We start from the raw sequence: 27751 nt of genomic DNA on the forward strand, positions 1-27751 counted from the left end.
GCTTGTGTACACATACTACATTTATTTTGCAAATGCATTTTATAATAATTTATTTTTCATTGAAACGATAGGCTTAAAAAACTCATCTGTAAACATTGTATCACAAAGAACCTCAGTTATGATTGGCATATAAAATATTATAATTTTTGGATCCATGAATTTAATTGTCTGGCATTATCACATAATTCTTTAATCTCATCTATCTGAAAACTAAGGCCTTGCTTTTTTAATTTACGAGATATTAAAAGAGGTAATCTAAGATCACAATAAATATAGAACCTATCATGTTAATCATCTATAATATACTGTACTGTACATTCAAGTTAAGAAAAAGACATTTCAATGCCAGTTACAGTTGAAACACAAGTGAACTTTTCATCATAAACTAGTGGTAAAAGTGCTACGTTTGCCTGAAGTGGAAAAAAAGAAAGAATACCAGCACTGAAGCATTTTGTCATTGGAATTTCACACATTCCATCAGTTAAAGAACCTAGTCTTCCACTGTAAGATTTTAAGAAATCTGAATGAATTGTTGCTTTTTAAACAGCCTCTCAAAAGGGGCAATTAGGAAAGCTAGGGTGGGGGAGGGGGAATCTTTAAAAACCCGCACATACAGCACAACTGCTAGCACCACCACTGATCAATTCCACTGCTTACAACCTGTTTCGCTAAATGAAGGCAAAAAGTTTATGGACACATCTGCTTAACAAAAGACAGCAAGAAAGATTCTAAGGCAAGTACTCTATGTGCTCTGCACCAAGTTTTCTGGTAGTCGTATGCATAAACTAGCCATATCATCCTGTGCAACAGGGCTGGCATCACTGGCCTGCATCTTTCTCAACTGTTCCCTTCTGAGCTGGCTTAGCGTTCGGTCCTTAGGTGCTTTATCCAGAATGCTTGAACTGGGGGAAAGAAACCACATAAAACAAGAAAAAAATTAACATGCCTATTCTGAAATGTGTTTACATATACAAAGACAAGGCTGTGAGACAGATAAGAAGCCTGACCCTACACAACTGCTGACACAATATATACACAAACGGAATACCATTTACTGATTACATGTCACAATGCAGTTTGGGTTCTGGTTTTCTTCTCTTCTGCGCTAAAAAACAAGAGGCAGTGAGAAGCAGAAATGCACAGCCAGTGGGCTAATGCCACCTATGTGATCTGTTAAGGCCTGCCATATGCAAGACACTTTTAACTGTAGTTTTCCAAACCTAAGAACATTCATAAACCCCCAGACTCAGAGGCTTACATACATCCCATGCACAGCAGCAGGGGTGATCTCTACCTATCTACACATCCTGCCCTACATTTCAGCCAGACAGCCACGATAGTTCATTTCATGACAGCCCCAGTCACCCTTCCTCCAGGACCCCTTAGGCCCTTCTCCATGATTGCTTTCCCACCTTCAGAGAAGAACCCAGCATGACTCATTCTGCACAAGCTTCAAGGGAAATCCGAGTATGGATGCCCAGCTCCAAAGTCAGGGCTTGGTCTCACACCTCAGAATCCACTTAGAAGCTGTGCAGGGGTCACACGATTGATCTCTCGGTGTAATAAAGATCCTAAGGGAATACAGGTGAATATACACTCCTTTTCATTGCAGAAGCTACCCTGTCAGCTAGACAGGAAGGTTGGAGTCAGTGTGGGAAGGTGGGTTGAGTGATGGACAGGGGCTCAAGAGATCTGGGTTCTAGTCCCCATTGGGTCATGAAGTTGACCGGCTGACTAGGTTGTTATTGTGAGGCCAAATATGGAATGGAGGAGAACTAGGTAAGCAGCTTTGGATTCCTCACCAGAGGAAAAGAATATCAATGTGACAATGATAATGAATCCTGAAAGTCTAGAAGCTTCTTACAAGTGTCTAGTGGAATGCTTTCTCAGGGCTGTGAATGTGTCTATCATAGTCAAGTATTTTTTGGGTTGTTGGAAAGCGAAAAGAATAAAGTGATGGGGTGGGGGAATGTACGTACCTGTTCTCAGGAATATGCTGAGCTATCTGGCAAACATCCGAGTACTTAGAAACATTGGACAAGTTGTTCTGTTTCTTTTGTCGAGATCTGGCATTGGCTAATAGATTGTCCAAGTCAGAATCTTAGGAAACAAACACAGCAAATGTTCAAAAAGCAGGGAGGAAATCAGGAAAGGATTTGCCTTTAGTTTTAAGATGACTTTGCACAATTCTGAACTAATGGCAGGAAGCAAATGAGAGCAGTTACAATAAAAATGGTAAGTCCCAATCAGTGGGTGCAGGGGGAGGAGATGCAACCTCTCACAGTCAGCCTCTACAGCTATGAGTGGAAAGAGAGAGAGAGAAGAAATTCAGAAAAAGCAATAGTAAGTAACTTTGCATTTCTTAGCTGGGAAAAATGGGAAAAGGCTGTCCAGTCCTTTCCTTTTGTCCTTAGCTAGGAGAAAAAAGAAAGAAAATACAGCCAAAGATTGCCTGGATGTAATCTTTATGTGCCATAGGCAATCAGGCACCATTTCTGTAAATCTGCATAAGGTATATACATTGCCAAAATCCACCAAACCTATGAGCCAGATATACAACTGGGAATGATAACCCTTAGATCGGTGTTATCACATTTGCATGATTTAAAGACTATGACATCTGCTCACTTTCCCATGTTGTGAGAATTCAGCAAACTGTATGGGAATCTCCAGTCAATAGCTGAGTTCAGAAGGTGAAATACATATGAAGGTGAGGATGTATGGGGGAGAGCAAGGAACTTTTACCATCTTGGTGGCGGATCACCGGAATTTAAAGAGCAGCTGGAAAGGCATACTACTGCAGCAGCTCACTGGGCCACAGAACACTGTTGTGGTATAGTGCACATGCCTATGGACCATATCTTCCACTTCTTATAAATATGCAAAGTATAAGTAGAATAAATTAAATTATATTTCATATCACAACATGTTTGGATTGTATGGATGTACCCACATATATTATTTTTGCTTTTATAGCTAATACTTACTTCCCTGGAAGGCACACTGAGGTTTCATGTGATCAGAAGTCATACTTAAGAACTGTTGTTTTAGCCAAGCTCCACGGTCTTCCTCAAATGCCTTTCTCTGCACCAAGAGAAAATGCAAGATTATCACAGTGAATCACTTCAAGTCTTTGCATGTCAAATATGTCTTTGCATTTCAGCCCATTTGTAGCTTGGTATGCATCAGGGGGATACTGTTTACAGGCTGTAAACAGATCATTCACAAGTTGCACATCAGACATGTTTTCAGACCAACATGGGACACACCTCTGTAGACACAAAACAAACGCATGCAGAATAATTACTGCCAGGGAGAGCTTCCTGGCACATGTCCAGTGCACATTAACAGAAATCTCTCCTTCTGAGCATTCCAGTGTTTTTACAGTTAGCACAATAAAAACAAAGCATGCTGGGTTGGATGGCCTGAGGTCTTGGTAATCTTGATCACTGAGAAGTGCAAAAAGGTGCCTCTCCACCATTAAAAAATACTGAACTTTTTGAGTACCTCAAGTCCTAGTCTAATGGCAGCTTCAGTAAAACTTTTGCGTTCTCTCTCAAAGTTCTTTTTTTGTTCTCTAAACAGTTTCCATTCCTCCTTTAGTCGCTCTTTTTCTTCTAGCAAGTAACAATCCTGAAGCAACATACTGGTGTCATCATCGCTACAAGGAGAAATTAGCTGCTGCTGCAGGTAAAATGTGAAGAACAGAAAAATTGGAAGTGTTTATTTTGAATCTACTTCTGCCACAGTAACATCTCCTTAGTTTCCCCAAGCACTGAAAAATAGGGTAGGTGGGGATCAGGGAATAGCAGCACTACGACAAGGTGTCAGAAGAACAGTAACATGAGGGTTGTGATAGTGAGAGGAAGGAAGTGAAAAGCTGAGCCACCAAAAAAGGAAAAAAGATTCCATTTCTATTCAGCTGGTTTGTACTTGAACACTATTCCACCTGCCACACTCGAGAAGTTTTAAGACTAATCAGTTCCAAGAGAGGCAGAACAGCTACAGTGGAGTATACCTTAGATTTTTCTCACTGCATTCAAAATTATGCTTTAAAGCAAGGGTGGACAACATCTGCATGTTGGCACACTTTGGGGTGCCCCCAAAATTATCTTTATAAAAAGGAGGGAAACATGAGATCCCATAGCAATGCAGAACACCAAAAAGTTCACATTTAGTTTGCTTGCAAGTTAGAATTTCACCTTTTAGGGCATGTTGCCCACTTCTGCTTTAATGGAAAGTTTGAAGCAGGTAACTCTGCATAATCCTGCATGGCATCTCATGCATGAGCTACACAGTGTGGGATGTTCATGAAACAATCCACAGTGTGCCTGACAGATGATCAGGCTCCCCATGGGTTGTCCCCCAGTCCCACCTCCCCTGCCTGATCCTCCAGTCAGTATGCCGGGGAACCTGGAAGCTAAAGATGCATTTTCTCCTCTCCCCATCAATGCATAGAAGCCTTTTTTCAGTCCTGTGGCATTTTTCCTTGCCCCTATGCACATTTAAAAACAAAAACAGAATCATTTATTGTAATTTCCAATTTGATAGCCACTGACTGTCTCTCTGAGGTGACCAAGCGGCATGTTGGGGTATCCATCGCTGGTTTACCACTAGTTTTTTGGGGTTTTTTGCACCCCAAATGTACACTAATACTTTTGTAATTTTTAAAATAAAAAATTAGTTGGATTTGTGCAAGTCTGCACTTGTTTCTCATTTTCACTTCTTGCATCCTTCATCTACATTTTGACCTTTTTATCATATTATTCTACCACCTGTTTTAATACTTCTTACCTGTAGGAGCTGTTGTTGAGTTTTTACCATCTCTCTGCACTGCTGAATTTCCAATTGCAGCCTTTCAACTTCCAGTTCATGGTCCTCTCTTGAGATTGTATCTTTTTCATGGAGTGATCCAGAATATACATGCGATACTGCATTTCAAACATAATTTTGGTTTATTTATGTTTTGTGGTATTATAGCTGCTATTATACAAACTATATACTTTCCTTTGACTTGTGATAGGAACACAGGAAAACTGGAAGCTGCATTATATGGAGTCAAACTGGCTTTCACAAATAACTTTTTTCATTATTTCAGTATTACCTAGAGATGCTGGGGACTGAACCTAAGGCCTTCTCCAAGGCAGGTGCCATACCAATGAGCCGTAGCCCCTCCTCAGAGGCCTTCTATTTAGTATATAATATGACTGGTTGGCTATGAAATTTGGATTGACTGAAGTAGTTACTGAATTCGTTTTACAGACCACTATTTGGAGAGCTTCAGAGCCTCACAAGAACATGTTTCTTAGATTCACAGTACAAATTTCTTTAAGCAATCTAGTATAGATCATACTTACCTGCTTTTGTACACTATATACGGAGGCATTCTTTATACATTGAGAGTATGGCTACTAAATTGTATTTAACTGCTTTATTCTCAGAGGCTACATGGGCTCATTTAGTCCCCATCAGATAAACAAGCCATGTGCTTTCAGAGCAATTGTGTCAAAAATCAAAGGAAGCCATTGGCAAGACTCCAACTGATTTTACTGGAGATAGATGTGCTTGTCTGTCTAGTATATAAAGGAATAAAAGAAAATGTACATCAAACATTGGTGGATTTGTTAAGAATTGTCATATAAAACAATACCTTTTCTGAGAGTTGTAAAGCAAAGTTACCATGAAAGCCATCCATAAAGATTAAAAACATATAGGAATAAAATCATATACAAACTCTAGTTAAAGCAATAAATCACTACTTTTTATAATAATAATATAATATTCATTGTATGAATGCAAATATTCATTGCATTCATTATAATGCAATGAATATATTCAAAGTATACCTTTTGACTATGACTATCTGCATTCCCAGTAACATATGACCAGTATTATCAACTGTGAGCAGAGAGGGGAGTTGGGAGGAAAACACAACAGGAGTAGTATTCTTAAAACTATTACACCTGAACAAATTCAGAATAAAGTTAACTGTTTATCAATTAACTGCAGGTGAAAGGAGGCCAAGCAATAATGCAAATTAAAAGCAAACATGCGAGTAAACATTTTTATTTTGGTTATTACACTGTGTACCAGACTATGACTTTCATATATTTATTCTCCCTGTTTCTTAACAGTATAGTGTTTTATCCTGAATATAATTATGGTTAAATATAACTTTCATCCAGCTGTTCAACTGTGCTTAGGAAAATTCTCTATTTCTATTAGGGTTGGATTAGTCATTCCTAGACGAACCCCATTAAAAGGAATGGAACTCCAGTCAGTTATGACTAATACTGGAACTATGACTGAACCCAAATCCATTGCTTGAAACATTTTGCAGTGACCATATCACCATCAGGCAGCTATATCACAATTGGACCTTTCCATAACTAGTACTCAATTGGCTTACTGCAGCAAAGCAAAAGATGTCACGAAGGCAATTCTGTTCTCAGCTTTACCTTGGTTATCAAGGTTTTCCACATGATTTTTCAGCATTCTCCATTGTTTGCGAATGCTGTTAGCAAGCTGTTCACGCACTGTCTCACAAGAAAGTTCCCACATATTCTCTTTATTTGCTTCTCCAGAATCCTCTTCCATGTCTGACAGGATCTAAAAGATGAAAAGGTTATAACTTATATAATTGTGAAACAACAACAGTAAAATTCAGAACTAAGCATAGGTTAGTTTATATATGTTCTTTCTGATGGTAAGATAGTGCTACTGATTTAATTTGCATTTTAATATGCAACTTATGGTACATGTATTTTTTAATATCATTCTCCACCTTGAAAATTTATCTGAGTTAAAAAATGGTTTAGAAATCCTAAATATGATCCACTGGAGGCCTTCCTGGTGCCAACTTGAATATCTTCTCAGTGTCAGGTTAAGACTGTCCTCTACCACACAGCACGTAGTTAGTTATTATAATATTGGGGCTTTTTCTAGCTGCTAAACAGGCCAATTTCAGCTATTACAGTTTTTTATATTTGTTTTAAATTTGGTTTTAAGTTTTGTATGATAATATTTTTATAGTGATTTTTAACTGCTGTTTCTATTTTATTTAATGTATATAACATCTTGTAAAGCACCAAGGCTATCAGGTAGTTTAGTAAAGAAAGCAAACAAGCAAGCAAGCCAGCCTTAATTGCAACAATTACCCTTAATTAGCCCTAACCCTAAATTAATCTGGGAGCATCCAATTTACAATTGCAATGCATGCACCTATGAATCTACTTATATTTACATGGGTCATGTATATGTCTCCTCCAGAAGCAGCACTTAAAAGAAAAATCTTGCCTCAACCAGTACCTCCTTTCTTTTTAAGCAACTTGAGATTCTCAAAAATAATTTTAAAGCTCATTTCAGTTAACTCTAAATTTTGTTTTCTACCTTGTTTTAGGCTTGATCAAATGAGAAAAGGGTGCATTTCCAATGGGAAGAATGCACATTTCTGTGCATCTTTTTCAAATTTCCTCTGCACCAACTGAAGCCTGGAAATGTGGTTTGTTTTTGAAAAATATTGATTTCAAAGTGCATTCTTTAAAAAATTAGGAATTTGCAAACATTTCTCCAAAAACTTGCTCCTGCTCTCTTTTGTACTCAAGAGTACCAATTAATGCTTTACTATCAATATGGTGGAAATGATCAGAATGTATTACAAAACAATGTAAAAAAAGAGGACACAAATATATATAGGTCCTCTAACTGAAGATGTAATCCAAGGAGGCTCTCTGTAACCCGCTGAACTTGGAACGGGTGCAGGCCTTCTATGCATGGCAGGAGCATCACAAAGGTGAAGCTTGCCTCCATACCTCTCCGATCATTTTTAACTAGTGTGTCTCATTGGTCAAACTGCTGTGGCACTGGATTTTTATTTTCTTTACTCTCTGGTCCTGCAATTTTTCTAATACTGGCTCCTTTCTATTTAGGGTATAATTCTATGCATGCATATGATTTGATTTTTAATGTATTCATTTTGTATATCTGAATTTCAAAGTGTTGGTATTATTGTATTTTTTAGTCTTATACTTTGTTTGCTGCTTTGGTGCTGACTTGGACCTGAAAAGCAACTGACAGATAAACAAAATAAACCAGATTCAGAGTTACCCAAGAAACAGCCACTAGAATGAATTCTAGCCCTTTAAAACTAAGCTGAGATAAACTGCATTTGGGAGAATTTAAAAATTTACAAGGTAAACTTGAGTGGAATGGTGTAAATTGGTGTCCAGCAACAGCAGGGGATTGGACCCAATGGTCTTCATGGCCCCTTCGAACTCTACTATTCTATGATTCTATGGTATATGACTAACACACGATGAATTTTTTAAAATGTTTACATAAAGGTTCTCTACATACACTTACAGTTTCTTTGCAATCTTCAGCCTGCTCTTTAGGTTTCTGCTTCTGTGGTGGAAGAAGAGAAATTATCTCCTTCTTCATTTGTTGAAGTAGCTTTTTGAGTTCAGCATTTTCCACCAGAAGCTGTTTCTGGCGCTGTTCATATTCATTTAAAAGAGCTTTGTACATTTCTTCTTCATTCCTGAAAGCAGAGCATTTAGAATAAGTAAACATAGACTATGCTGCAGTGACAAAAAAATAGCTATACAGTGACCAGCTCACCTAGCTTCTGTTTTCCCTGTTCTCCATGCACCTCTCTTGCCATCAGCTCTACCTATGTAGTTTAGAACGTCCATGGCTACAAGGAGAGACATTCCATCAAGGAGAGAAAATGCATCTCACACACACCAAGAGATAAACTGACCTTAAATTTTGCAACTGGTGCCTTAAGTGAATGGGACAGTCATTTTACACTCCACCAATAAATAATTTTATTTGATCTAAACTCCCAAAGGCAAAGTTTTCATTGTTCTTTTGTTGCTCTTTACATTTCTGCTACATACTTGAATGTGAATAAACAGCACAAAAGATAGTGAGGAAACAACAAAGGACATTTGAAACTTGAACAAAAAGGAGTAAATTCCACATCACAATTTCTACCCCAGCAAAATGTTTTAAAGTTATACCCATTTTTTTATCCTTTTTATTCATAAGGAGTTGGTGAAAGCGCTCTCTCAGTTTGTTGTATTCTCTTTCTTTCCTCTTCATATCATGATTATACTGTGTTGCTCGACTTGCCACAATATTCTGTAGTTTTTGTACCTGCAATACATACATTTATTTTCAAATTAAAAATTGCTGTCTAATAAGAAACTAGTTCTACCAGAAATTCTGCTATTCATGTATCAAAGAATTCAAATTAATTCCAGAATTTCAGAGGTTTACCCACAATGAAAAATGAAGATGCCTATTATTTTTAAAAGTATATGATTAATGGCTATTTAAATGAACAGTCCCTTCCAGATAATTACCACTTGACCCAGCTCAACTTCACTTTTGCTTTGTTTTTACACTTCGTAAGGATGGAACAGTTGTGCTAAACAGAGGAGAAAAAAATCTACTAATAAAAATCAGGGGCTCTTTATTTACCTTCATATAATCTTCAAAAAGTAATCATGTAAACACATTGATCAGATGCTTACTTGTAATGTTCTTCCAATGGTCATCTGCACATCAACATATATAGACTCTATTTATTTGTTTGTTTGTTTGTTTGTTTGTTTGTTTGGAAAATTTCTAGGCCGCCCCATCACCGAAGCCTCGGGGCGGCTTACAAATAAATAAATTAAAATACATAAATAACAATATAAAATACACATACCAGTATAAAATAAGTCGCCCTGGCCAAAAAACTTTAAAATAAAAATAACATTAACAATTAAAATGACGCTTGAATAAAAAGGTCTTCTCCTGGCGCCGAAAAACTAATAACGACAGCGCCAGGTGGACCTCTTTGGGGAGCGCATTCCATAGATGGGGCGCCACCGCAGAGAAAGCCCTCCTCCGAGTACCTATCCTCCTAATTTCCTTCACGGAGGGTTCCTGGAGAAGGGCCTCTCCCGCTGATCTCAGGGGGCGGGCGGGCATATATGGACGTAAGCGCTCCTTCAGGTAGCCAGGACCCAAGCCGTTTAGGGCTTTATAGGTCATCACCAACACCTTGAATTGGGCCCAGACTTGAATGGGAAGCCAGTGAAGCTGACGGAGGACTGGAGTCATGTCAGCATAATGCCCAGTCCCCGTCAACAGTCTGCATGGAGCCTGTGGTGAGAAGTTTTCAAAGCTGAGAGAGTTTTGGCTGGAGCACTTCACCCACCCTTGGTGTTTGCATATTAAGAAGAGTTCCTGCCCATTCAGTTAACTTGAGATTGACATTGTGCCCTTAGGATAGAGGTAAGATCTGATAGACCGCCCTTGACCTTTGCTGCAACCAATTTCTAGCCAATAAACATCTTGGTAGTATGACACTGAAGAGGGACAATGGAGAAGTCATGTGAATGCACAGATAACCACTTGAAGAATGACAGTTACAAGAAAGCAACCCTGCCTTTCTTCTTCAAGGCTTCTGTGCATCACACGTATGGGTCATTAGCAAACTTACCTTTCCAGAAGTGGGTTGGTGCCATTACCAGGGAACCAAGGTGAGGACTGTTCTCCTAAAGGTACAACTCTACTGCACTAGCATTGGGTCTGTAGTGTTTCAGAACAATCGATGGGGCAGACCAGGTGGCTGCTCTACACAGGAATTCCAGCATGTAGAACAATGGAAGTTGCCATTGCCAGAGTACAGGAGTCAAATTCAAACTAGGGAGATTGTCTCCCCCACCCAAACCACTAGTCTTTGCACAGATATAAACAAGTTCTTGCTGCTGTAGGAAATAAAAATTTTTTGAGAATGTCAAAACGACTCTTGTCTTGGAATAGTAGGAATGAAGGAATGAATGTCCAGTGCATGTAAAGTTGATTCTATCAGATCTGTGGGGGATGCAAAAAACCCAGGCAAAACAATGCCCTGAAAGAGAGGTCTGGATGCAGCACCACCTTGTCTCTAAGGAAGGCTAGGAATGGCAGATCCATTCAGAAAGCTCGTATCTCACTGGAAAAGTGAGCTGAAGTAGTTGGCTGGCAGAAGAGGCGCCATGCTTTGGCTTTGAAGACCCTGGCCAGCTCTCTTTAGTCCTCTGGCAGGTGGTCAGAGGAGCAGCCAATTTTGTCCCAAAGAAAGAGTAAAACCAAGCCGTGGCATCCTGGTAGTTTGCTACCCTCAGTCCCAAAGTGAAAGATAAGTATATGTAGCTCCCCATCAGGTCCAGGTAGCAATGTTCCCTGTCAGCTGGTGTGGGGTGTTCTAAACGTGACCTTTCCTGGGCAGACTCAACATTGCTTGAGTTCAGTTATGAATGTTGGAAAGGAAGTCTATGTCTTTCTCCTGCATCCTATGCATATTCTTGAGCTATATTGAAATTGCAGCCATAGAGGATGGCATCCTCTAGCATCTACAGAAGCATTGGTAGAAACAGTATAGCAACCAGGGTCAATGCTTCCACACAGACCAACCATATCAAATACCAGGAACCTCATTCTATCAGTTGCTGTGTGTCCAGGCCCACAGACTGAATCATTCAGGAGACCTGATCCGAGAAACAGTCCAAGTTTTCTGATGGAGAGACTGGATCCTGGGTTCCTGTAGCTGCCTCAGGCAATGAGAGACAGGACCACCAAGGATGAGTAGACCATATCCAGCAATTAATCTTCTGGGCAGGAAGTGGAGACTCAGCTCTTGGTCCAGAAAGTACTGGGGAAGTAGACAATGACTGATTTGGTGGCATGGCAGAGGCAATGACATGGTCAGTGAAAGATCCGGAAGTGCTGCAAGTCAAGGAGTTAGCAATAGAGCTTGGGGTGGCAGCAGTGGAGTCATCCAAAATGCAGTGTCTTCATAGAAGAGTTCCCACCCTCTGAGGTAAGACTTAGAATCGAGCTCTCATTGGTAGCAAGGATCTTGATGCTATGAGGACCTCCAAGGGTTGTAATATCCTCAGTACAATGGTGGAATGGGCTATTTCAAGCACTATACCAGTCCAAGAGAAAAGCAACAGCGGTCTGTATGGGGCTCCGTTCTAACATGTGCTGGCCCCATCCCAGGTCCCAAATGATACATACACAAGATTGTCTGTGGCTCTGATGTTGCCATTAAATGTGCAGTGCACAGACTACCAGCTGAGATGGTGACACATGTTGTCTACCGCTCCTTACCATCTCTTAATTTTCAGCTTTGAAAATATTAAACGTTTTATCTCCAATTCATCTGTATTTTTGTTTATTGTTCTTATTTTACCCAAGACTGTATGTAGTGTTGCATGTTGTTTTATTTTTGTAATTGCTTCAAGCCCAAGAGAAGCTGTATGTTAGTGAGCTTTGGGAAGTATTCGACTATGGCAGCTTCTCAGTCTAAGAAAGGTGTTGGACTTCCACCAATTCCTCAGCCTCATCCCGCCAAGATCTCTAAGACAGGAGCAAAGAGAGGGGGAGAAAAATGAAATTGTTGCTCTGCTGAGGAATATGTTGTTGAAGATAACTAAGTAGTCTAACAAGATAGAACAGCATGGACAGAGTTATTGCATGAGTCTCCAATGTGCAAGTTTCCCAAAATGCAACTTCTGCTCATGTTTCATTTTCGGAAGCCTCCTCTCAGAGGGCCAATTTGAGATTTCTTGGCTTGCCTGAGATTGCTTGGCTTGCCTCCTCTGGAGGCAAGACTGATGGATCATGTGGATTTAGTCCTGCAATGGAAGTTTTCATCTTGGTATTTAACATCCTTGCCCTATTTCTGGTCCTACTTGTGGAGTGACAGTGAGACCTGTAATTGTAAAGCTCTTGCATGTATCAACTAAAGAATACCTCCTCTGTACCCCTAGGCAAAAGGAGAAGTTTCAGAGGAGTCCAGTTTAAGATAAAATTGTTTTCCTAAGATTACCCAAGGAAATATCTGATCAGAGAAGGAAACTTGGAAAAGCTCAACATATGGCTAGAGAACTCAATCTGAAATTACATCTCATTTACCCCACGATATTTATAGCAGTATACTAAGATGAACTGAAGAAGCTTGGTCTCCAAAAGCTGCAGAACCTTTCCTTATGGGGCTTCTGTAAGCCCCACGGTATCAGGTAGGAAGAGGTGAATAAAGTACTGTGTCCACTAGATACATTCAACAACCAAGTAAGCCAAGATAGCAAGCCAAGTGTCAGGAGATCTGTTTTAACAGTGCAGCCTTGACAATCCCAGAAGCTACACTGGACTTGTTTTGAACACTTGGTGTTCTTCCACTTCATTCTACCAGCTATCAGGCTTCAAAATTTGTCAGGTTACCCTAGCAGTCTGAAGTGTCAATTCTCCCTCAATTACTTCTTCCCTCAATTTGAGTTTTAAACCATGCAAGCAATTTATCCCCCACAGGATATCTAGGCCACATATGCCCCAATATAGTCTCCTATTTGCACAGAACATAGGTTTACAGAATTTTTGATCACAAACTGCCTGTCAACAAGCATGACAAATTTATTTGCTATATGATCACACAGGAACACCGCAAAGACAGGTTTCAATAACCCCCCCTTAGTGGAATTTCTATAGGATTAAAGGTATGCATATTTACTAAATATGCATCCATGTGTGTGCACGCGCACGCATGTAATGTATGTATACATCTCTCAAAGTGATCCGTGCAATTGCCACAGAAGCAAAGGCTGACTAACCTCATCTTTTTCATTTTTGAGTAACTGGTGCAGATTCTTGTTCTTGCACTGCAGTTGTCTATCCCTTTCCTGAAGTCCAACAATTTCTCTTCTAGATGCTTCCAGCTGTTCCTTTTAAAAAGGAAAGAAAAATGGCCTACAATTCACTTTGAATGTACCAGAAAGGGCCAATCTTCATTGGCTATTGCTGAACTACTGGAATTGCAATTTTCAGTAATGTAAATTATATACATTTCACATTAAGTGACTGAGTTCTAGATGTCATAACACTATTACTCTCTAGAGTACTAGCACATTACCTTCATGGATTTAAGTGAATAAAGTAGGAACTTAATTTATGTCTGCTATTATAAGATCATATTCAATCTGCTTCTTAATCACATATCTAGGCACAGTATCTCTCGACTTCAGCAAGGCATATGACAAAGTGACCCATGATATTCCAATCAGCAAGCTAGTTAAGTAAGAGCTGGACTGCACTGCTGCTAACTGGGTGGATCCATAGCTTGCGTGTGTGTCAATGGTATCTCATCAGACTGGAGGGAAGTATCAAATGGGGAGCTGTGGAGCTCAGTCCAGGGCTCTGCACTTGTTAGCATTTGTATTAATAACTCAGAGGAAGAAGTTGTGGGGCAGGGGGATGTTTATCCCATTTGCAGATGACACACTGAGTAGGGTAGCCTTAGAGGTCGGTCAGAAACAAATTTCAAAATGCTCTTGATAGGTCAGACGACTGTGAGGAAAATAGCAGAATGAGATTTAACAGACACAAATGCAAAGTTAGGAAACAGAAACAAAATGCACAGGTGTAAGATGATGGATACTGGTGAATACAACTATCAATACAAGTGAAAAGGATCCTGGAGCTAGAGTTGAACACAAACTGAATATGAGTCAGAAGTGTGATATGGCTGCAAAAAGGCAAATTCCATTTTAGATTATATTCACAGCAGTACAGTTTCAAAATCAGAAGATGTGATAGTTCCGTTCTACTCTGCCGTGGTCAGACTTCTCCTTGGATACTTATGTCTAGAAGGATTCAGGTAAATTGAAACTAATTTACAGAAGGGCAACAAAGTTGATCAGGGACCAGAAACTATGTCCTACAAGAAAGAAGGAAGGAAATGGATATGGTGAAATGAGAAGTCTGAGGGTTAGGGCCATGACAGGGCTTTTCAACTTCTCACACTGAGGAGGGTCACATTATGTTTGCTGTTATCCATGACTGCAGTACATGAAATAGGAGGCTTAAGTTACAGGAAGGCAGATTTTGATGATTTATTTATCTATTAAATTTCTACCATTAGCCCAGAAGGCTCTCTGGGTAGCTTACAATATATACAGCAAGAGAATAATATTAATTTAAACATACATGCTTAGAGCAATAAAGTAACAGCAATACATTTATCAGGAAAACTTTCTCAGACAATAAATCCAAATGCTTAAGGAGGTGTTGGATCACTGGAGTATTCAAGCAAGGGACTAGGCAGCCACCTGTCAGGGATCCTTTGAACTGAACTCCTGCACTTAGAAAGTAACTGGACTTGATGGCTTAAATGGGTCCTTCCAACTCTGTGATTCTGAGTTTAGACTGTGGGAGGACCATACTTGGGGCAGTATTCAATACTCTTGCTCCTCTTGCACCATTGACACCACAGTGGAAGCTACTTACTTATGAATAACACCAATACAATTTTCTGGCTTGATAGGTTTCCCTGTTTGTATTCATCTTACATATCATACTGTCTCTTCGATGAGAACAATGCATTAGTGCAGTGCATTGGTAGCTTTACATGCAGCAATCCTTCTCTTCTAGACTTAATCTCTAATAGAACATTGAGGTTAGAAGGGGAAAGATGACTATCATTAACACAGCCAAAATGTGCTGCATATACAGGCTTTGTATAATGGTGCTGTATTGGATGGAGACACACATGTTATCCGACACAGCACTACCATGGATGAGAAAGTGAGATGCTACTATGAAGGTCCAACAGAAAAGATACAGCAGTGAATGATCACTAAGTGCAGTGAATTAACATAAAGTTAAGATAGCTTTTCAAATAATTACCACACTGGTAGTTATTTAAAGTGCTATCTTAACTTTACATTCATTTCTCTTAGCTTTTGCTTGGTATACACTAGAATTCATACCTACATTGCAGCATGCAAAGAAGCTAAAACTTGAGTTGGTGTCAAAGTTGAAGCTGGTTCATAACTCAGTACAGAGTTCTTACCATAAAGGGAGCATTCTAAGTGAGTTATGTGGTCCACAAATACTTATTTAAAACATTTGATTTACTTGCAAGAGAAACTCCTAAATCTACTTAGAAGATGAAAGATACAAGAAATTTGGATTTCATTAGCTCAGCATCTCAAAACTAACCCTAACTGCTGCAAATGCGGAGGGCTGACTACTCATGATCTGACCTGCATACAAATTTGACTTAAAAAGAAATTTCTGTTTTCTCAGAAATGGAACTCATTTGTAACCCAGGGACTGCCTGTACCTAGATCCATTTCAGTCTGGTTTCATTCCTGGTTTTGCAATGGAAACTGCCTTGGTCACCTTGTGGGATGACCTTTGCCAGGAGAGAGACAGGGGAAGTTCATCCCTGTTGGCTCTTCTGGACCACTCAGCAGCTTTTCATACCATCAACAATAGTATCCTTCTGGATAGGCTGGCTGGGTTGGGAGTTGGAGGCACTGCTTTGTGGTGTTTCCATTCCTATCTGACCAGCTGATTCCAGGAGGTGGTGCTGGGACATAGTGTCTTGGCCCCATGGCAGTTATGTCGTGGGGCACCACAGGATTTCCATCCTACCCCCCATGCTGTTTAACATCTACATGAAACTGCTGGGAGAGGTTATCTGGAGGTTTGGAGTGAAGTACCATCAGCATGCAGATGACACTCTGCTCTACCTGTTTTTCATCAACCCAGGTGAGGCAATGGCTGTTCTGAACCAGTGTCTGGACTCGATAATGGGCTGGATGACAGCCAATAAGTTTAAATTCAATCCAGAGAAGACGGAAGTGATGTTGGAGGATGTCAGTCCTCTCTCAGTTACACTGCTTGCCAGTTGAAGTCTTGCCCAATTCAAAGTGCTAGCCCTAAATGTTTTGGGGACAGATTACCTGAAGAATTACTCGGTTCCATATTCTCCTACCTGAGCCTCAAGTTCATCCTTTGAGGTCCTTCTCAGGGAGCTCCCCCCTCCAAGAAGTAAGGGCCTTTTCAGTGGAGGCACCCAGTCTTTGATACACGTTCCCCAAAGAGGTACTCCTGGTACCGTATCTTTTTTCTTTTCAGTGCCAGGTGAAAACCCTTTTATTTTCCAGATATTTTAATAGATCATTGTAATTTTTATTATTGTTTTTATCATTATTGCTGCCATGCCACACGTCAACTTGATTACAGTCACTGTGTGTTGTTGTTGATGTAGCTGTATTGGTTTTATTGTTTAACTGAAATATGGTTATTTAGTTGCTTGTTTAAATGCTTTTTAACACTGTAAACCACCCAAAGAGCCTCTGGGCTTTCAGTATAGAAGTGCAATTAAATAAATCCCAGAAAATAGAGAATTTTCACAGATTAAAGAGCGCAGGAAGTTTACCTTCACTTTAGTGTAGCAATTCTGCAGATGGTCCATATCACTGCCCAGTTTCAAGTGCTGAGTTTCTGCTTCTTCCTGAGCTCGCAGAGTCTTATGCTGAAGCAAGAGCAGCTCGTTCATACAGTTTAACGCTGATACTACACTTAACTCTTTACCTTTGGAGTCAGAATAAAGCGAAGGGAAGCCAAGTGTGGTCAGCTCCTAGCAAAGTAGAGAAGTAATTTTTAAATCCATCTCCAACAACATTCACATCTCTATCATGATTACCTGCTATTTCTGCAGGTGAAGATGGCAGAGGTGGGGTAAGGGAGGCTCTGTGGGGGAATTTGTTTGCAACAGAAATATAGTTACAGAACATGTTGCTTTACCCTGTTAAGATAGGAGAGGCTCTGCTCAACATTCTCTTCTGTGCAGAAGGCACTGCAAAGGCTGTGCACACTTTTGGAGGAAGGCAGTGGTGAGCATAGCACTTGCTGCATACTCAAGCTTGAGGGGGACATATTTTTGGCTGAGGTATACCAAGTAATACTAGTCTCTAGAGAGGAAAAAACAACAACAAAATATTACAGGAGAAGGCAACTGCAGCAGTCACTTATTATTTTAATCAAATATATATTTTATTTTATTTTATTTATTTATTAAAACATTTCTATGCCGCCCCTTGCCGGAGCCTCGGGGCGGCTTACAACATATTTCCCGGCTTCTGCATCAAAGACCACTTAAGGCAGCTCCAAGCCAAGCTTAAGTCCAGCACAATAACGGCAAATAATATGAGGCTCAGGAATGCCACTCTACATTATTTAGATCTGGGAGAAAAGCTGTATTACAAACACAAACCTCCAGTATCTGGCAGACTATTTATCACAACAGTTCCAAAATCTTTGCTAGGAAACTTGAGTAAGGGATCTACTTGCATTACTTTTCACAGATAAGTTAATATTAGTGCTACTGATTTCTTTCAGATAACAACACTGTATGCTTCAACTTTTCTCACTATTAAGTGGGAGTACTTAGCTACACATACAGAATTTATGACACTTCTGCAAAACCTAGCTTTTAAGCATTATGTACTAAATGCCACCACATCACTTTACATTTTCATTTAAATGATGTAGCTAGCTTTTTTGTGCATATGCTCAACCTCCTATCTCAGCAAATGCTAAGCAAATGCTAACTATCTGTATAATTAAATATTCTATATTAAACATAGCCAAATTTCAACTTACGACTTTACCTGGTGACGGTGCTGACACTGTAACAGTGTTCCAATCTCCCATAGCAACTAATACATCTGGACTATCTGATCAACAGCGTTGACAGAGAAGGGGCATTATGGCCACTGCAGCTTTAATCTCCTACATAAGCATCTCCTAAAATAGCAAGAATGTTTTAGATCAACATGAGTATTTAAATTCAAACAAGGGGCTAAAGCAGGCGCACAAGAGTTCTGCTTGGTTAAAAACACATTCTACATTTTCAGATTCATTAAACCAAATCAGTATTTATAAGGGTATCAAATGGAAGGACAATTTGGCCTGGGATTTCAGATTAAAACATCAACATGCTATTAATCTTTATCATAAACACACTGCCAGAAGGTGCCATCAGGCATTGTAAATTGGAAACAGATATGCAACATGCAATTTTAGTTCCCATCATCTCCCTGTGTTCATCACACTGAGGGGGAAACTTGCCAGCATTTAGACAATATGCATCCCAGCCTCCTAAATAAGGGATTATACAAAAGAAAAAGAAACTGTATTACTAAGAGGGCAAACTTCCAAATGACCCAATGTAATTTTGAAAGAGGGGGGCATGGTAGGCAGTCTTCGTATTTTTTTTAAAAAAATCGTAATTTTCAGAATTGAAAAACAATACTCCTTCACTAAGGTCAGACCCAAGTAGGCAAGGCTGTGTAATGGTAAGCTTACTTCCACTGCCATAATTTATTTTTGATACTGTCAATTCCAGGCAGTATCAAAAATACTGTTGTTTTGTAATTGCAAACAGTCAGCCATCTTGACGATAGGAGAACAGAACCTTCAGAAATAGTTGCTTAAAGTGGATAAGCAGCTTCTGCCATGTTTATAAAAAACCATAATAATTATGGGCTCCCTGGCTGTGGCATAACCCTCTTCCCCGCACCCAAGAAAGGAATGCATAGAGGCTAGTTATATCTGAAAAAACACTCAAAAGCAATGTATCAATATTTATGACATTTGTATTCCAACCCCCATGTTCTTCCAAAAACCTCAAATTAGCACAGATGGCACAGCTCTCATTATCACAATGATCTTATATGGTAGGACAAGCTAAGAAATGCTCCCTGGCCCAGGAAGATTTCTGGCCATATACAGTGGTTTGAATTCCAGTGCTCACAACCTAAGTCAGGGTCTCCTCCTAACCTTTTAGACCTGTAAGAACATTTAGGAATTTGAGAAACAGCTGTGGGCACGACCACAAAATGTCTAATCAGTAGATTGCCACTTTGGTCTCTTGTCATGTCTATGGTTCTTTGGCTGCATGTTGATCAACAGGAAATAATACACATGACATGGCGACATTTTTATAAAAAGGGAATGTCAAATTCAGCTAATGACTGGTAGTACAGTACAGCTAATGTGATATGTCCAGTAATGACCAGTAGATGCTTCATTTTGTGGGGACATTACTGCACAGTGATGTACACATGTGTTTAAATGATTTACCTGCTTCATAATATTATATATAATATAAATAGATTCTTTGCAGCCTCTTGCCAGTTAAAAGTTTGGACAGTACAATATTGGAAGGATAGTATTCACTTCCAGTAATCCATTGATCTGAGGACTTTACAGTTTATAGCCATGAGAGAACTCTGCATGAAAAATGATCAAGGATTTGCTTTAGTATATTCCATTACAGGACAGTCTACATTTAATGATTTGCATGATCTAAGAGAACAGATTCTTCAAGTCAAAGGCATTGATGTACCAATGATTCTGGTTGGCAACAAGTACGATTTGGAAGATGAAAAAGTTGTGGGAAAGGAACAAGGGCAGAATTTAGCAAGGCAATGGAATAACTGTGCATTCTTAGAGTCTTCTGAAAAAGCAAAGATAAATGTTAATGAGATCTTTTATGGCTTTGTGTGAGAAATTAACAGAAAAACTCCTGTGCCTGGAAAAGTACACAAAAAGTCATCATATCAGCTACTTTGATAAAGATGTATACTGTAGCACTGAGCTAAGTCTGAAGAACTGTTCCCAACTACAACAGTGCCAGCATTCCAACTTTATTAAACCTACCAACATCTTAAATGGACTTTCCTGTGGTGGTACCCTTATGAAATGGATGACAGCTACTACATCAGTTTGCACATTCTAATCACTTTTCAGTGTCACAAGAGTTTTTTACTTAAAAATTAAGTTTATGTAACTGGTAATACCAGAGCCTATATCCAGTATTACTGACAAGAGACATTGTTCATCCATCAATGTTGTACATGTATGTATACTGCAAAAAAACTCATATTTCCTATTGGAGAGTACAATAATGTAAATCCTAAAAGCACCACTATTTTAGCATAATAAAAGGAAGTCCAAAGAGCTCCTATATGGACTAGTCCAGACTAACTTTGCTTCATCAGTATCCGAAGCTTTACTGTAACTTTCAAAAAAGAAATACAGGATCATCATTGTATTGTACAAAAACATTCTGATTAGCACAATGTTTTCAATATTTAAATACGAAAAATTTCAAATGGACCACCTTCAGATGGATACTTATTTGGATCCTTGGATCCAAATTCCATGCCCAATTGCTGGAAAGTTGAATTCATTTAATACAAATCCATGCAGATTTTTTTAAAAACATTAAAAACAAAACTTAAAAAAAAGAACTAGTTTTGGAGTGTCCATGAACACCAAGTTGGTGACCTATTTGAGGGCATTACTGCAGGTGCCTATGGGTGATATGGTACATGTGGTGCCAAACTACAGATTCTTGCTCTAAGTCAACTTGATTCTCAGTAGTCTTTGAATGGAAGCATACTTTTAAGTAGTAAAACATTCATCCAAAATTTAGAAGCACCTGCATTATATGGTAATTAGCTATTTCTGTTTGGAACTCTTTGTTTAAACAACTTGAAAAACTGCATGCAAAAAACAGCTCCATGGTCAATTTTCCCAATTTATGCCCTAAATCTCCCCGTCGTTTACGAATAAAAATAATTCAGACAACAGAGAATGAACATTTTGGCTTGAATCCATACTAAACTAGTTGGAAAATTTAAATGTACTATTTATATGTATATACATATAATATTGTATGTGTTGTAACTGGGTGGGATAAAAATACCCAAATAAATAAAAAAATACAAATTTTTAAGAGAGTGATGAACTGAATAATTCAATACAAGGTTAAAATGGTAGAACTGCTGCCTCACTTTAAATCTAACACAGACTTGTTCAGAATTAACTGCTGAGAGATAAATTGGTTTCAAGAGCATGATGGTACAACCATATGGCCTTTCAATGTATCACATGCTGCATCACCAATAAGGGAAAAAAAAGCTCTTGTCAAAATTTATACACACCAGTCAGCCCATTTCTAAGTAGCACCCCCCAAAAATCCAAATTATTTTGCAAATGTTGAAACAAGGCATCCACATAGTATTAATCTTTAGTGATCCACTTACTTCAAATAGTGACCTCATGTAGGCATGCATATTAGACCAACAGAAGGTGCTACGCCATGAGAAGGAACAGCACACAGAAAGTCGTGTTCTAAGATTAGATTGCACAGACTGCTGATGAAAGCTTAAGCATTTCATTTGACAAGTAATCCTCTCCATAGACAGTTCCATTATCCGGATGAAGCACAACCACTTTTGCAAAGGATGGTTTAACTGGCCACAGAAGTAATTCCATTACGTAAGTCTACACCTAACTTTTAAAAATTCTAATACATTGAAATGAGGGCTATCTAACTAAAGCTTAATCCAAACAAGCCTAAAATGTTGTTAATGGGTGGTAATTCTGACATGATAGAGGGTGCTCAACCTGTTCTGGATGGTATTACACTTCCCCCAAAAGAGCGGGTTTGTTGCCTGGGGTGTTCCTCAATCCATCTTTGTCCCTTGAGCTTCTGGTGGTCTCAGCAGAGTAGCGGTGGCCTTCTATCACATATCCTGGAGGCCCAACTATGCCCATATCTGGGCAGGGATAGCCTGGCTTCAGTAATTTATGCCCTGGTTTTCTCTAAATTAGATTACTGTAACGTGCTCTACATGGAGTTGCCCTTTAAGCTATTTCATAAACTGCAGCTTGTGCAAAATGCAACAAAGTAATAAATGGGACCAGGCAGTCCTCTGGCCAGCCCACCACAACTTGGGGCCACAATAATTGATGGAATGCCTCTTCTAATCATAATGTACCCAGATACTATGCTCAATATCTGAAGCCTTAGTCCAAATGCCACCTCCAAGTGAGGTTCAGCTGGTGGCAACAAGTACCCCCAAATCATGAAATGATTGCTCAACCGAGGCCTTCCCAGCACCGACTTTATTATCTTTTCATAGCCAGGTTAAGACCTCTCTTTTGCTGAGGCATTTACCAACTTCAATCACACATGGGATGTGGGGAACATATTATCAGCTGCTTTTCTGCAGGCTTAGCAGTATGGACTGGTTTTAATTTTTAATGGAATTTTATTGTGTTTTATTGCTTTTATCGACAATGTATTTTATTATTTGTTAGGTATCATTATTGTTATTAATCACATATAGAGCTTCAACTATTAGTCAGTGTAACAATAAAATCAGTTAATAAATTCTTGATTTCTTTCTTGTATTTTTAATGTTTCTAAAGGCAAGATGTCTGCTGCAGGAAGTTGGAAGGGGCATGATGCTGCTGCTGCACAAACTATTTTTAATGTCTTATAGGCATTATCTTTATATTCTAGCCTGACTTAGAGTTGAGGTTTTTTTTTTTTTAATTTAGCATTGTAAGCCATTCAGAGTGCTTTGACTACAGGACAGTATAGAAATGAAATAAATAATTTATACTGTTAGTAAAATCTATGCAACAGTATTATTTTACATTTTTCTTTCTAAATTAGAAAATGTTGGTAGATTATTTCTCCTTATGAGCAAACAAAACAGAAAAAAATTGAATGGAGTTGCAACTTGATTGTGCATAACAGAAATGTGCCAGCCAGTTTTAATGATCTGGGACACCAGGGACAAGTTGCTTTAGATTAAACTCATCATGATGAGATAGAACCATAGAACTGGAAGGTATCTGTAAGGCCATCAAGTCCAACCCCCTGCTAAATGCAGGATTCCAAGTTAAAGTGTTCCTGCAGATGGCTGTCCAACTGCCTCTTGAATGTCTCCAGTGTCAGAGCCCACAAATTCCCTAGGTAGTTGGTTCGACTGCTGTACTGCCCTACCAGTCAGGATTTTTTCCAGATATCTAGCCATAATCTGGCTTCCTGTAACTTAATTTCATTATTCTACAGCCTGCACTCTGGGATGACTGAGAAGAGATCCTACTACTCCTTTGTGTAACAAGCTTTCAAGTATTTGAAAAGTACTATCATATCTCCCTTCAATTTTCTCAAGGCTAAACAAACGCAACTCTTTTAGTCTTTTCTCATAGGACTTTGTTCCCTGTTCCCTGATCATTTTTGTTACCTTTGTTTTTCCAGTTTGTCTGCATCCTTCTTGAAGTGTGGTACCCAGAACTGGACACAGTACTCACAATAGAGTCTAACTGATGCTGAATAGAGGGGAACCAGTACCTCGCATGATTTGCAATCTATAGTCCTATTAATGCAGCCCAATATAGCATAGCTTTTTTTGTAGTGACATCACATTGTTGACACATATTCAACCTGTGCTCTACAGTAATTCCAAGATCCTTCTCACCTGTAGTATTTTTCAGTCAAGTATCTCCCATCTTGTACCTGTGCATTTGTTTCCCTTTTCCCACGTGTAGAACTTGGCATTGTCCCTACTGAATTTCATTTGGTGGCTTTCAGCCCAGCACTCCGACCTAACAAAAGCACTTAGAGTTGTTTCTGTCTTTCATGGTATTAGCTGCTCCACCCATTTTGTATCATCTGCAAATCTGATCAGCATTCCCTATACTGCTTCATCCAAATTATTAATACAAATTATTATTGGGCCCAGAACTGGGCCCTGAGGTATCAATATAAGTGCATGTGTGTGTCAGTGCATATCTGAGATACCTCATCCCAGTCACAGAAGGTGCCATTGATTAATACTCTTTGAGTCTGATTCTGTAGCCAACTATGGATCCACCCAATAACCCACTTTTAGCTAGCTTGTGATCAGAATGTCATGAAGCATTTTGTCAAATTTTACTGAAATCAAGATACAGTATGTCCACAGCATTCTACAGTCCACAAGGGAGGTTACCTGATTTTTTTTAAAAAAACCAGCCCTCTCAAAAGTGTCAGTCTAAAGTTCTATTTTTATTTCATTTTGTTCACCTGAAAAATTCTGAACTAAGTTGTCGTACAGAAGCACTTTTATTTCACCTGAAGCTGAGACTTTATCTGTGAAGGTTCATCACCTCCAACTAGTATGTAAAGCTACCTGATTTGACTTCAGTTAATTTTGTTGTTACCTAGTTCATCATCTATAATTATGTGACAGCCAGCATGGTGTAGTCGTAAACAGTGTGGATCTGGCACTCAGGCAATCTGGGTTCCTACTCAGCCATGGAGACAACTGGGTGGCTTTGGGCCAGTCAGACCCTCAGCCCAATCTACTTCACAGGGTTATTGTTGTGCAAATAGGACTGAGAGCAGCAGGAACAGAATGATGTAATCCACTTTAAGTTCTCTTTAAAAGGTGGGATATATTCAGCTTGGCTAATATCAAAATTTCTCCCACTGATCCACAGGCAAAAGGGGCAAGTGTGCTTCACCCATGATAGATACATACCTATATAACACATGAATCCTGTATTTCTAAGATGCAGATGCAACACTTTTCCTCATCTTGTTCCCTCCTACTCTAGGGGAAGCTCTAGGTCTAACTGTTAAACCATCACACGACTGCAGACCCTTCTTTCTTCCCTTCATCTTGGGTTCTGAACATGCACACACTTCGACTGTATCAAGTCTTTTTCTCTCCCCAGTTCCCTCATTCCCATGCTACTCTGGCTTTTTGTAACATCTTCCTAAGATGGGATAGGCAACCCGCGGCTCCGGAGCCGCACGTGGCTCTTGAACCCCTCTGCTGAGGCTCTGTCGCTCAAAACATGGCACAGCCGCAGATCTGCTGGAAGCAAAGCGCTAGCTAGTTAAGTAAATCGCTATATTCCTCTGTTAAACAAGCTTCTTGCGGGCTCTCATGTTACATGAAACACTGCTGAGAAGATTCTCTTTGTCCCAGTGTAATCTCCTTCATCTGAACTTTAAAAGCTGTGCTTGGGACCGTCACAATTCACAGCACTTGACTGTTTACCTGCTAATCAGTCACTAAACACACCTATATCTCCGACACAGCCCCCCATCTGTGGACCCACGCCGATTTACTGAGCCCCCCCCCCATAGGCCAACCATGGATAAATCGAAGAAAAGTTTCTGAAGAAAACCAAACATTTAATGATACATGGGTAGATTCATTTGCTTTTACTGCTGACGAACTTATGGGGTTTGCTGTTTAATGCATGCAGCCCTTTAGCACTGCCTTTGACTCTTCAGGAAGCTGTTCTCCTATTCAAAATATATGAAAGGAGTCCTACTAGTTTATAATGTAAGATTAAAAATAACAGTTTTTAGTGACTGAACAAGAGCTGCAGCTAAATTGTAATGAAGTCATACATAGCATTAAGGTAAATAACGATATATGCAGTGTTATCTTCATTTTAAATGTCAAAAGGTTTTTGCGGCTCCCAGTGTTTTCTTTTGTGTGGGAAATGGGTCCAAATGGCTCTTTGAGTGTTGAAGGTTGCCGACCCCTGTCCTAAGAGGTCTGGGGAGCTAAAATACTTACCTAATAAAGATAAGCACTAAGCACAGTTTTGCATTCCAAAACTATACGCAGACTAGCTCAAGGATAGGCAACTGGTACCCTTTACTTTCCAAACCATAATCCCACAACATTTGTCATGCTGGCTGGGGCTCATGGGATTTATAATCCAAATCACTTGGAGTGCACAAAGTCTCCTACCCAATGGCTAGACAATCCCGTGCCAATCCTTTTTCTGATGACTTCATAGAAGCTAGAAAATGAGATGTAACCCATATTGCATGTAACAAACTGGCATATATCCTTGTCAGCAGGGCCATCTTAACACATGGGCCTGAGGGGCACCTGCCCGTGGGCCCCATACTAATCTGGGTATGTTAACCCTTGGAAAATTGGAAAACTTTCAAAATTAACAGTAGTTGTAGTTGTCGTAGGGGCCCCAGTACACTGCTTTGCCCAGGGCCCATAATGCTGTTAAGACGGCCCTGCTTGTCAGTCAGGCGCAATGGCTAGCCAAATCTACAAACAACCTGCAAAATTTCAAGGGGATTGGTCTAATTATCCATGCCAGGGGAGAGGCAAAAAATCTGGCACTGCTATTTTGTGATGAGCACAGAATATTGGAGAAACTGCAGCTGTATAGAAGGAAACAGTGTTACGTCATCGCACAAGGTGACATTTTAAAGTTATCTCTCACACACGCACCCCAGACAGAAAGCAACACGAGGTTACCGCTTCTATGCATACATCGCCCATAGAGTGCTACTCGCCCCGTGGTTATCATACTCCGCCAACAGACATGTTCAAGGAACGCCCCCTCCACCCGCCGCATGGGTCTCCTTCCAACCGTCTGCCTACAATTCTTCCTTCACCAGGAACGACAGCAATCTTCCCGGGCATGTGCAACCTTATTTCCGCCTTGCTGCCTCTCATATCCTACCACAACCCCCCTCCCAACAACTGCAGGCCCATAAATTTAGGATCATATTTAGATTTAAGGACTACGTTGGCTGCGACCCCCACCTAGAGAGAAGATACGTGCAAGCACACATGGGTGTCTATGGCGTCACCCCCTGGATTTTTCTCGCCCAACACATGGACTTAGTCCCTTCCCCCCGCCCTTGCTATGCTTGCATACTTAGCACACTCTGCACCTCCAGGTGTGCCAAGGTGCACACATGCGTCTTCCTCTTCATGCCTCAAGCACCCGCTCGCAGTTTCCCACGTGCCTACCGATGCCCCCGCCCCCCGCAGAGCAGAGCTCAGCCCAGACCTGCTCCGGGGAAACCGGGGCTGAGGGGAGCGCGCACACTCCGCCCTCTGCCTGGGTTGGGTGGCAGCTGCGCGTCCCCTGACTGGCCGGACATCGGGCACTGCCCACCTGCTGCGGAGAATGGCGGAGCCACGTCTTCCCGGCCAGCCTGGAGGCCGGCTTCGGGTCCCCAACCTCAGTCGCTTCCGCCGCCTCCGCCGCTGCCCCGCCACCCACTGGCCGACCT

The 27751-nt window shown here is 40.1% G+C and overlaps 1 protein-coding gene across 5 annotated transcripts; it reads right to left on the reverse strand.

The window, feature by feature from the left end:
• Positions 1 to 27751, reverse strand: LOC123024516 (SSX family member 2 interacting protein). Of its 5 annotated transcripts, none has more exons than XM_044432295.1 (14): positions 27634 to 27751; positions 18501 to 18636; positions 17635 to 17801; positions 17267 to 17467; positions 13653 to 13763; positions 9024 to 9159; positions 8620 to 8695; positions 8362 to 8539; positions 6459 to 6609; positions 4795 to 4931; positions 3508 to 3684; positions 2988 to 3084; positions 1980 to 2100; positions 1 to 902 (listed from the first exon to the last, which is right to left on the reverse strand). In XM_044432295.1, the coding sequence occupies exons 2-14, from the start codon at positions 18541 to 18543 to the stop codon at positions 743 to 745; spliced, it is 1755 nt and encodes a 584-aa protein (XP_044288230.1). In that variant the 5' UTR covers positions 18544 to 18636; positions 27634 to 27751; the 3' UTR covers positions 1 to 742. The 5 variants fall into 5 exon arrangements, with proteins under 5 accessions (XP_044288230.1, XP_044288232.1, XP_044288233.1 ...); XM_044432297.1 differs by lacking the exon at positions 27634 to 27751 and adding an exon at positions 27407 to 27515; XM_044432298.1 differs by lacking the exon at positions 27634 to 27751 and adding an exon at positions 27391 to 27515 and having other exon boundaries at positions 3508 to 3681.

Source organism: Varanus komodoensis, unplaced genomic scaffold (genome assembly GCF_004798865.1).
Source record: "Varanus komodoensis strain SLA01 unplaced genomic scaffold, ASM479886v1 scaffold24, whole genome shotgun sequence".
In the NCBI taxonomy this organism is placed as follows: Eukaryota; Metazoa; Chordata; class Lepidosauria; order Squamata; family Varanidae; genus Varanus; species Varanus komodoensis.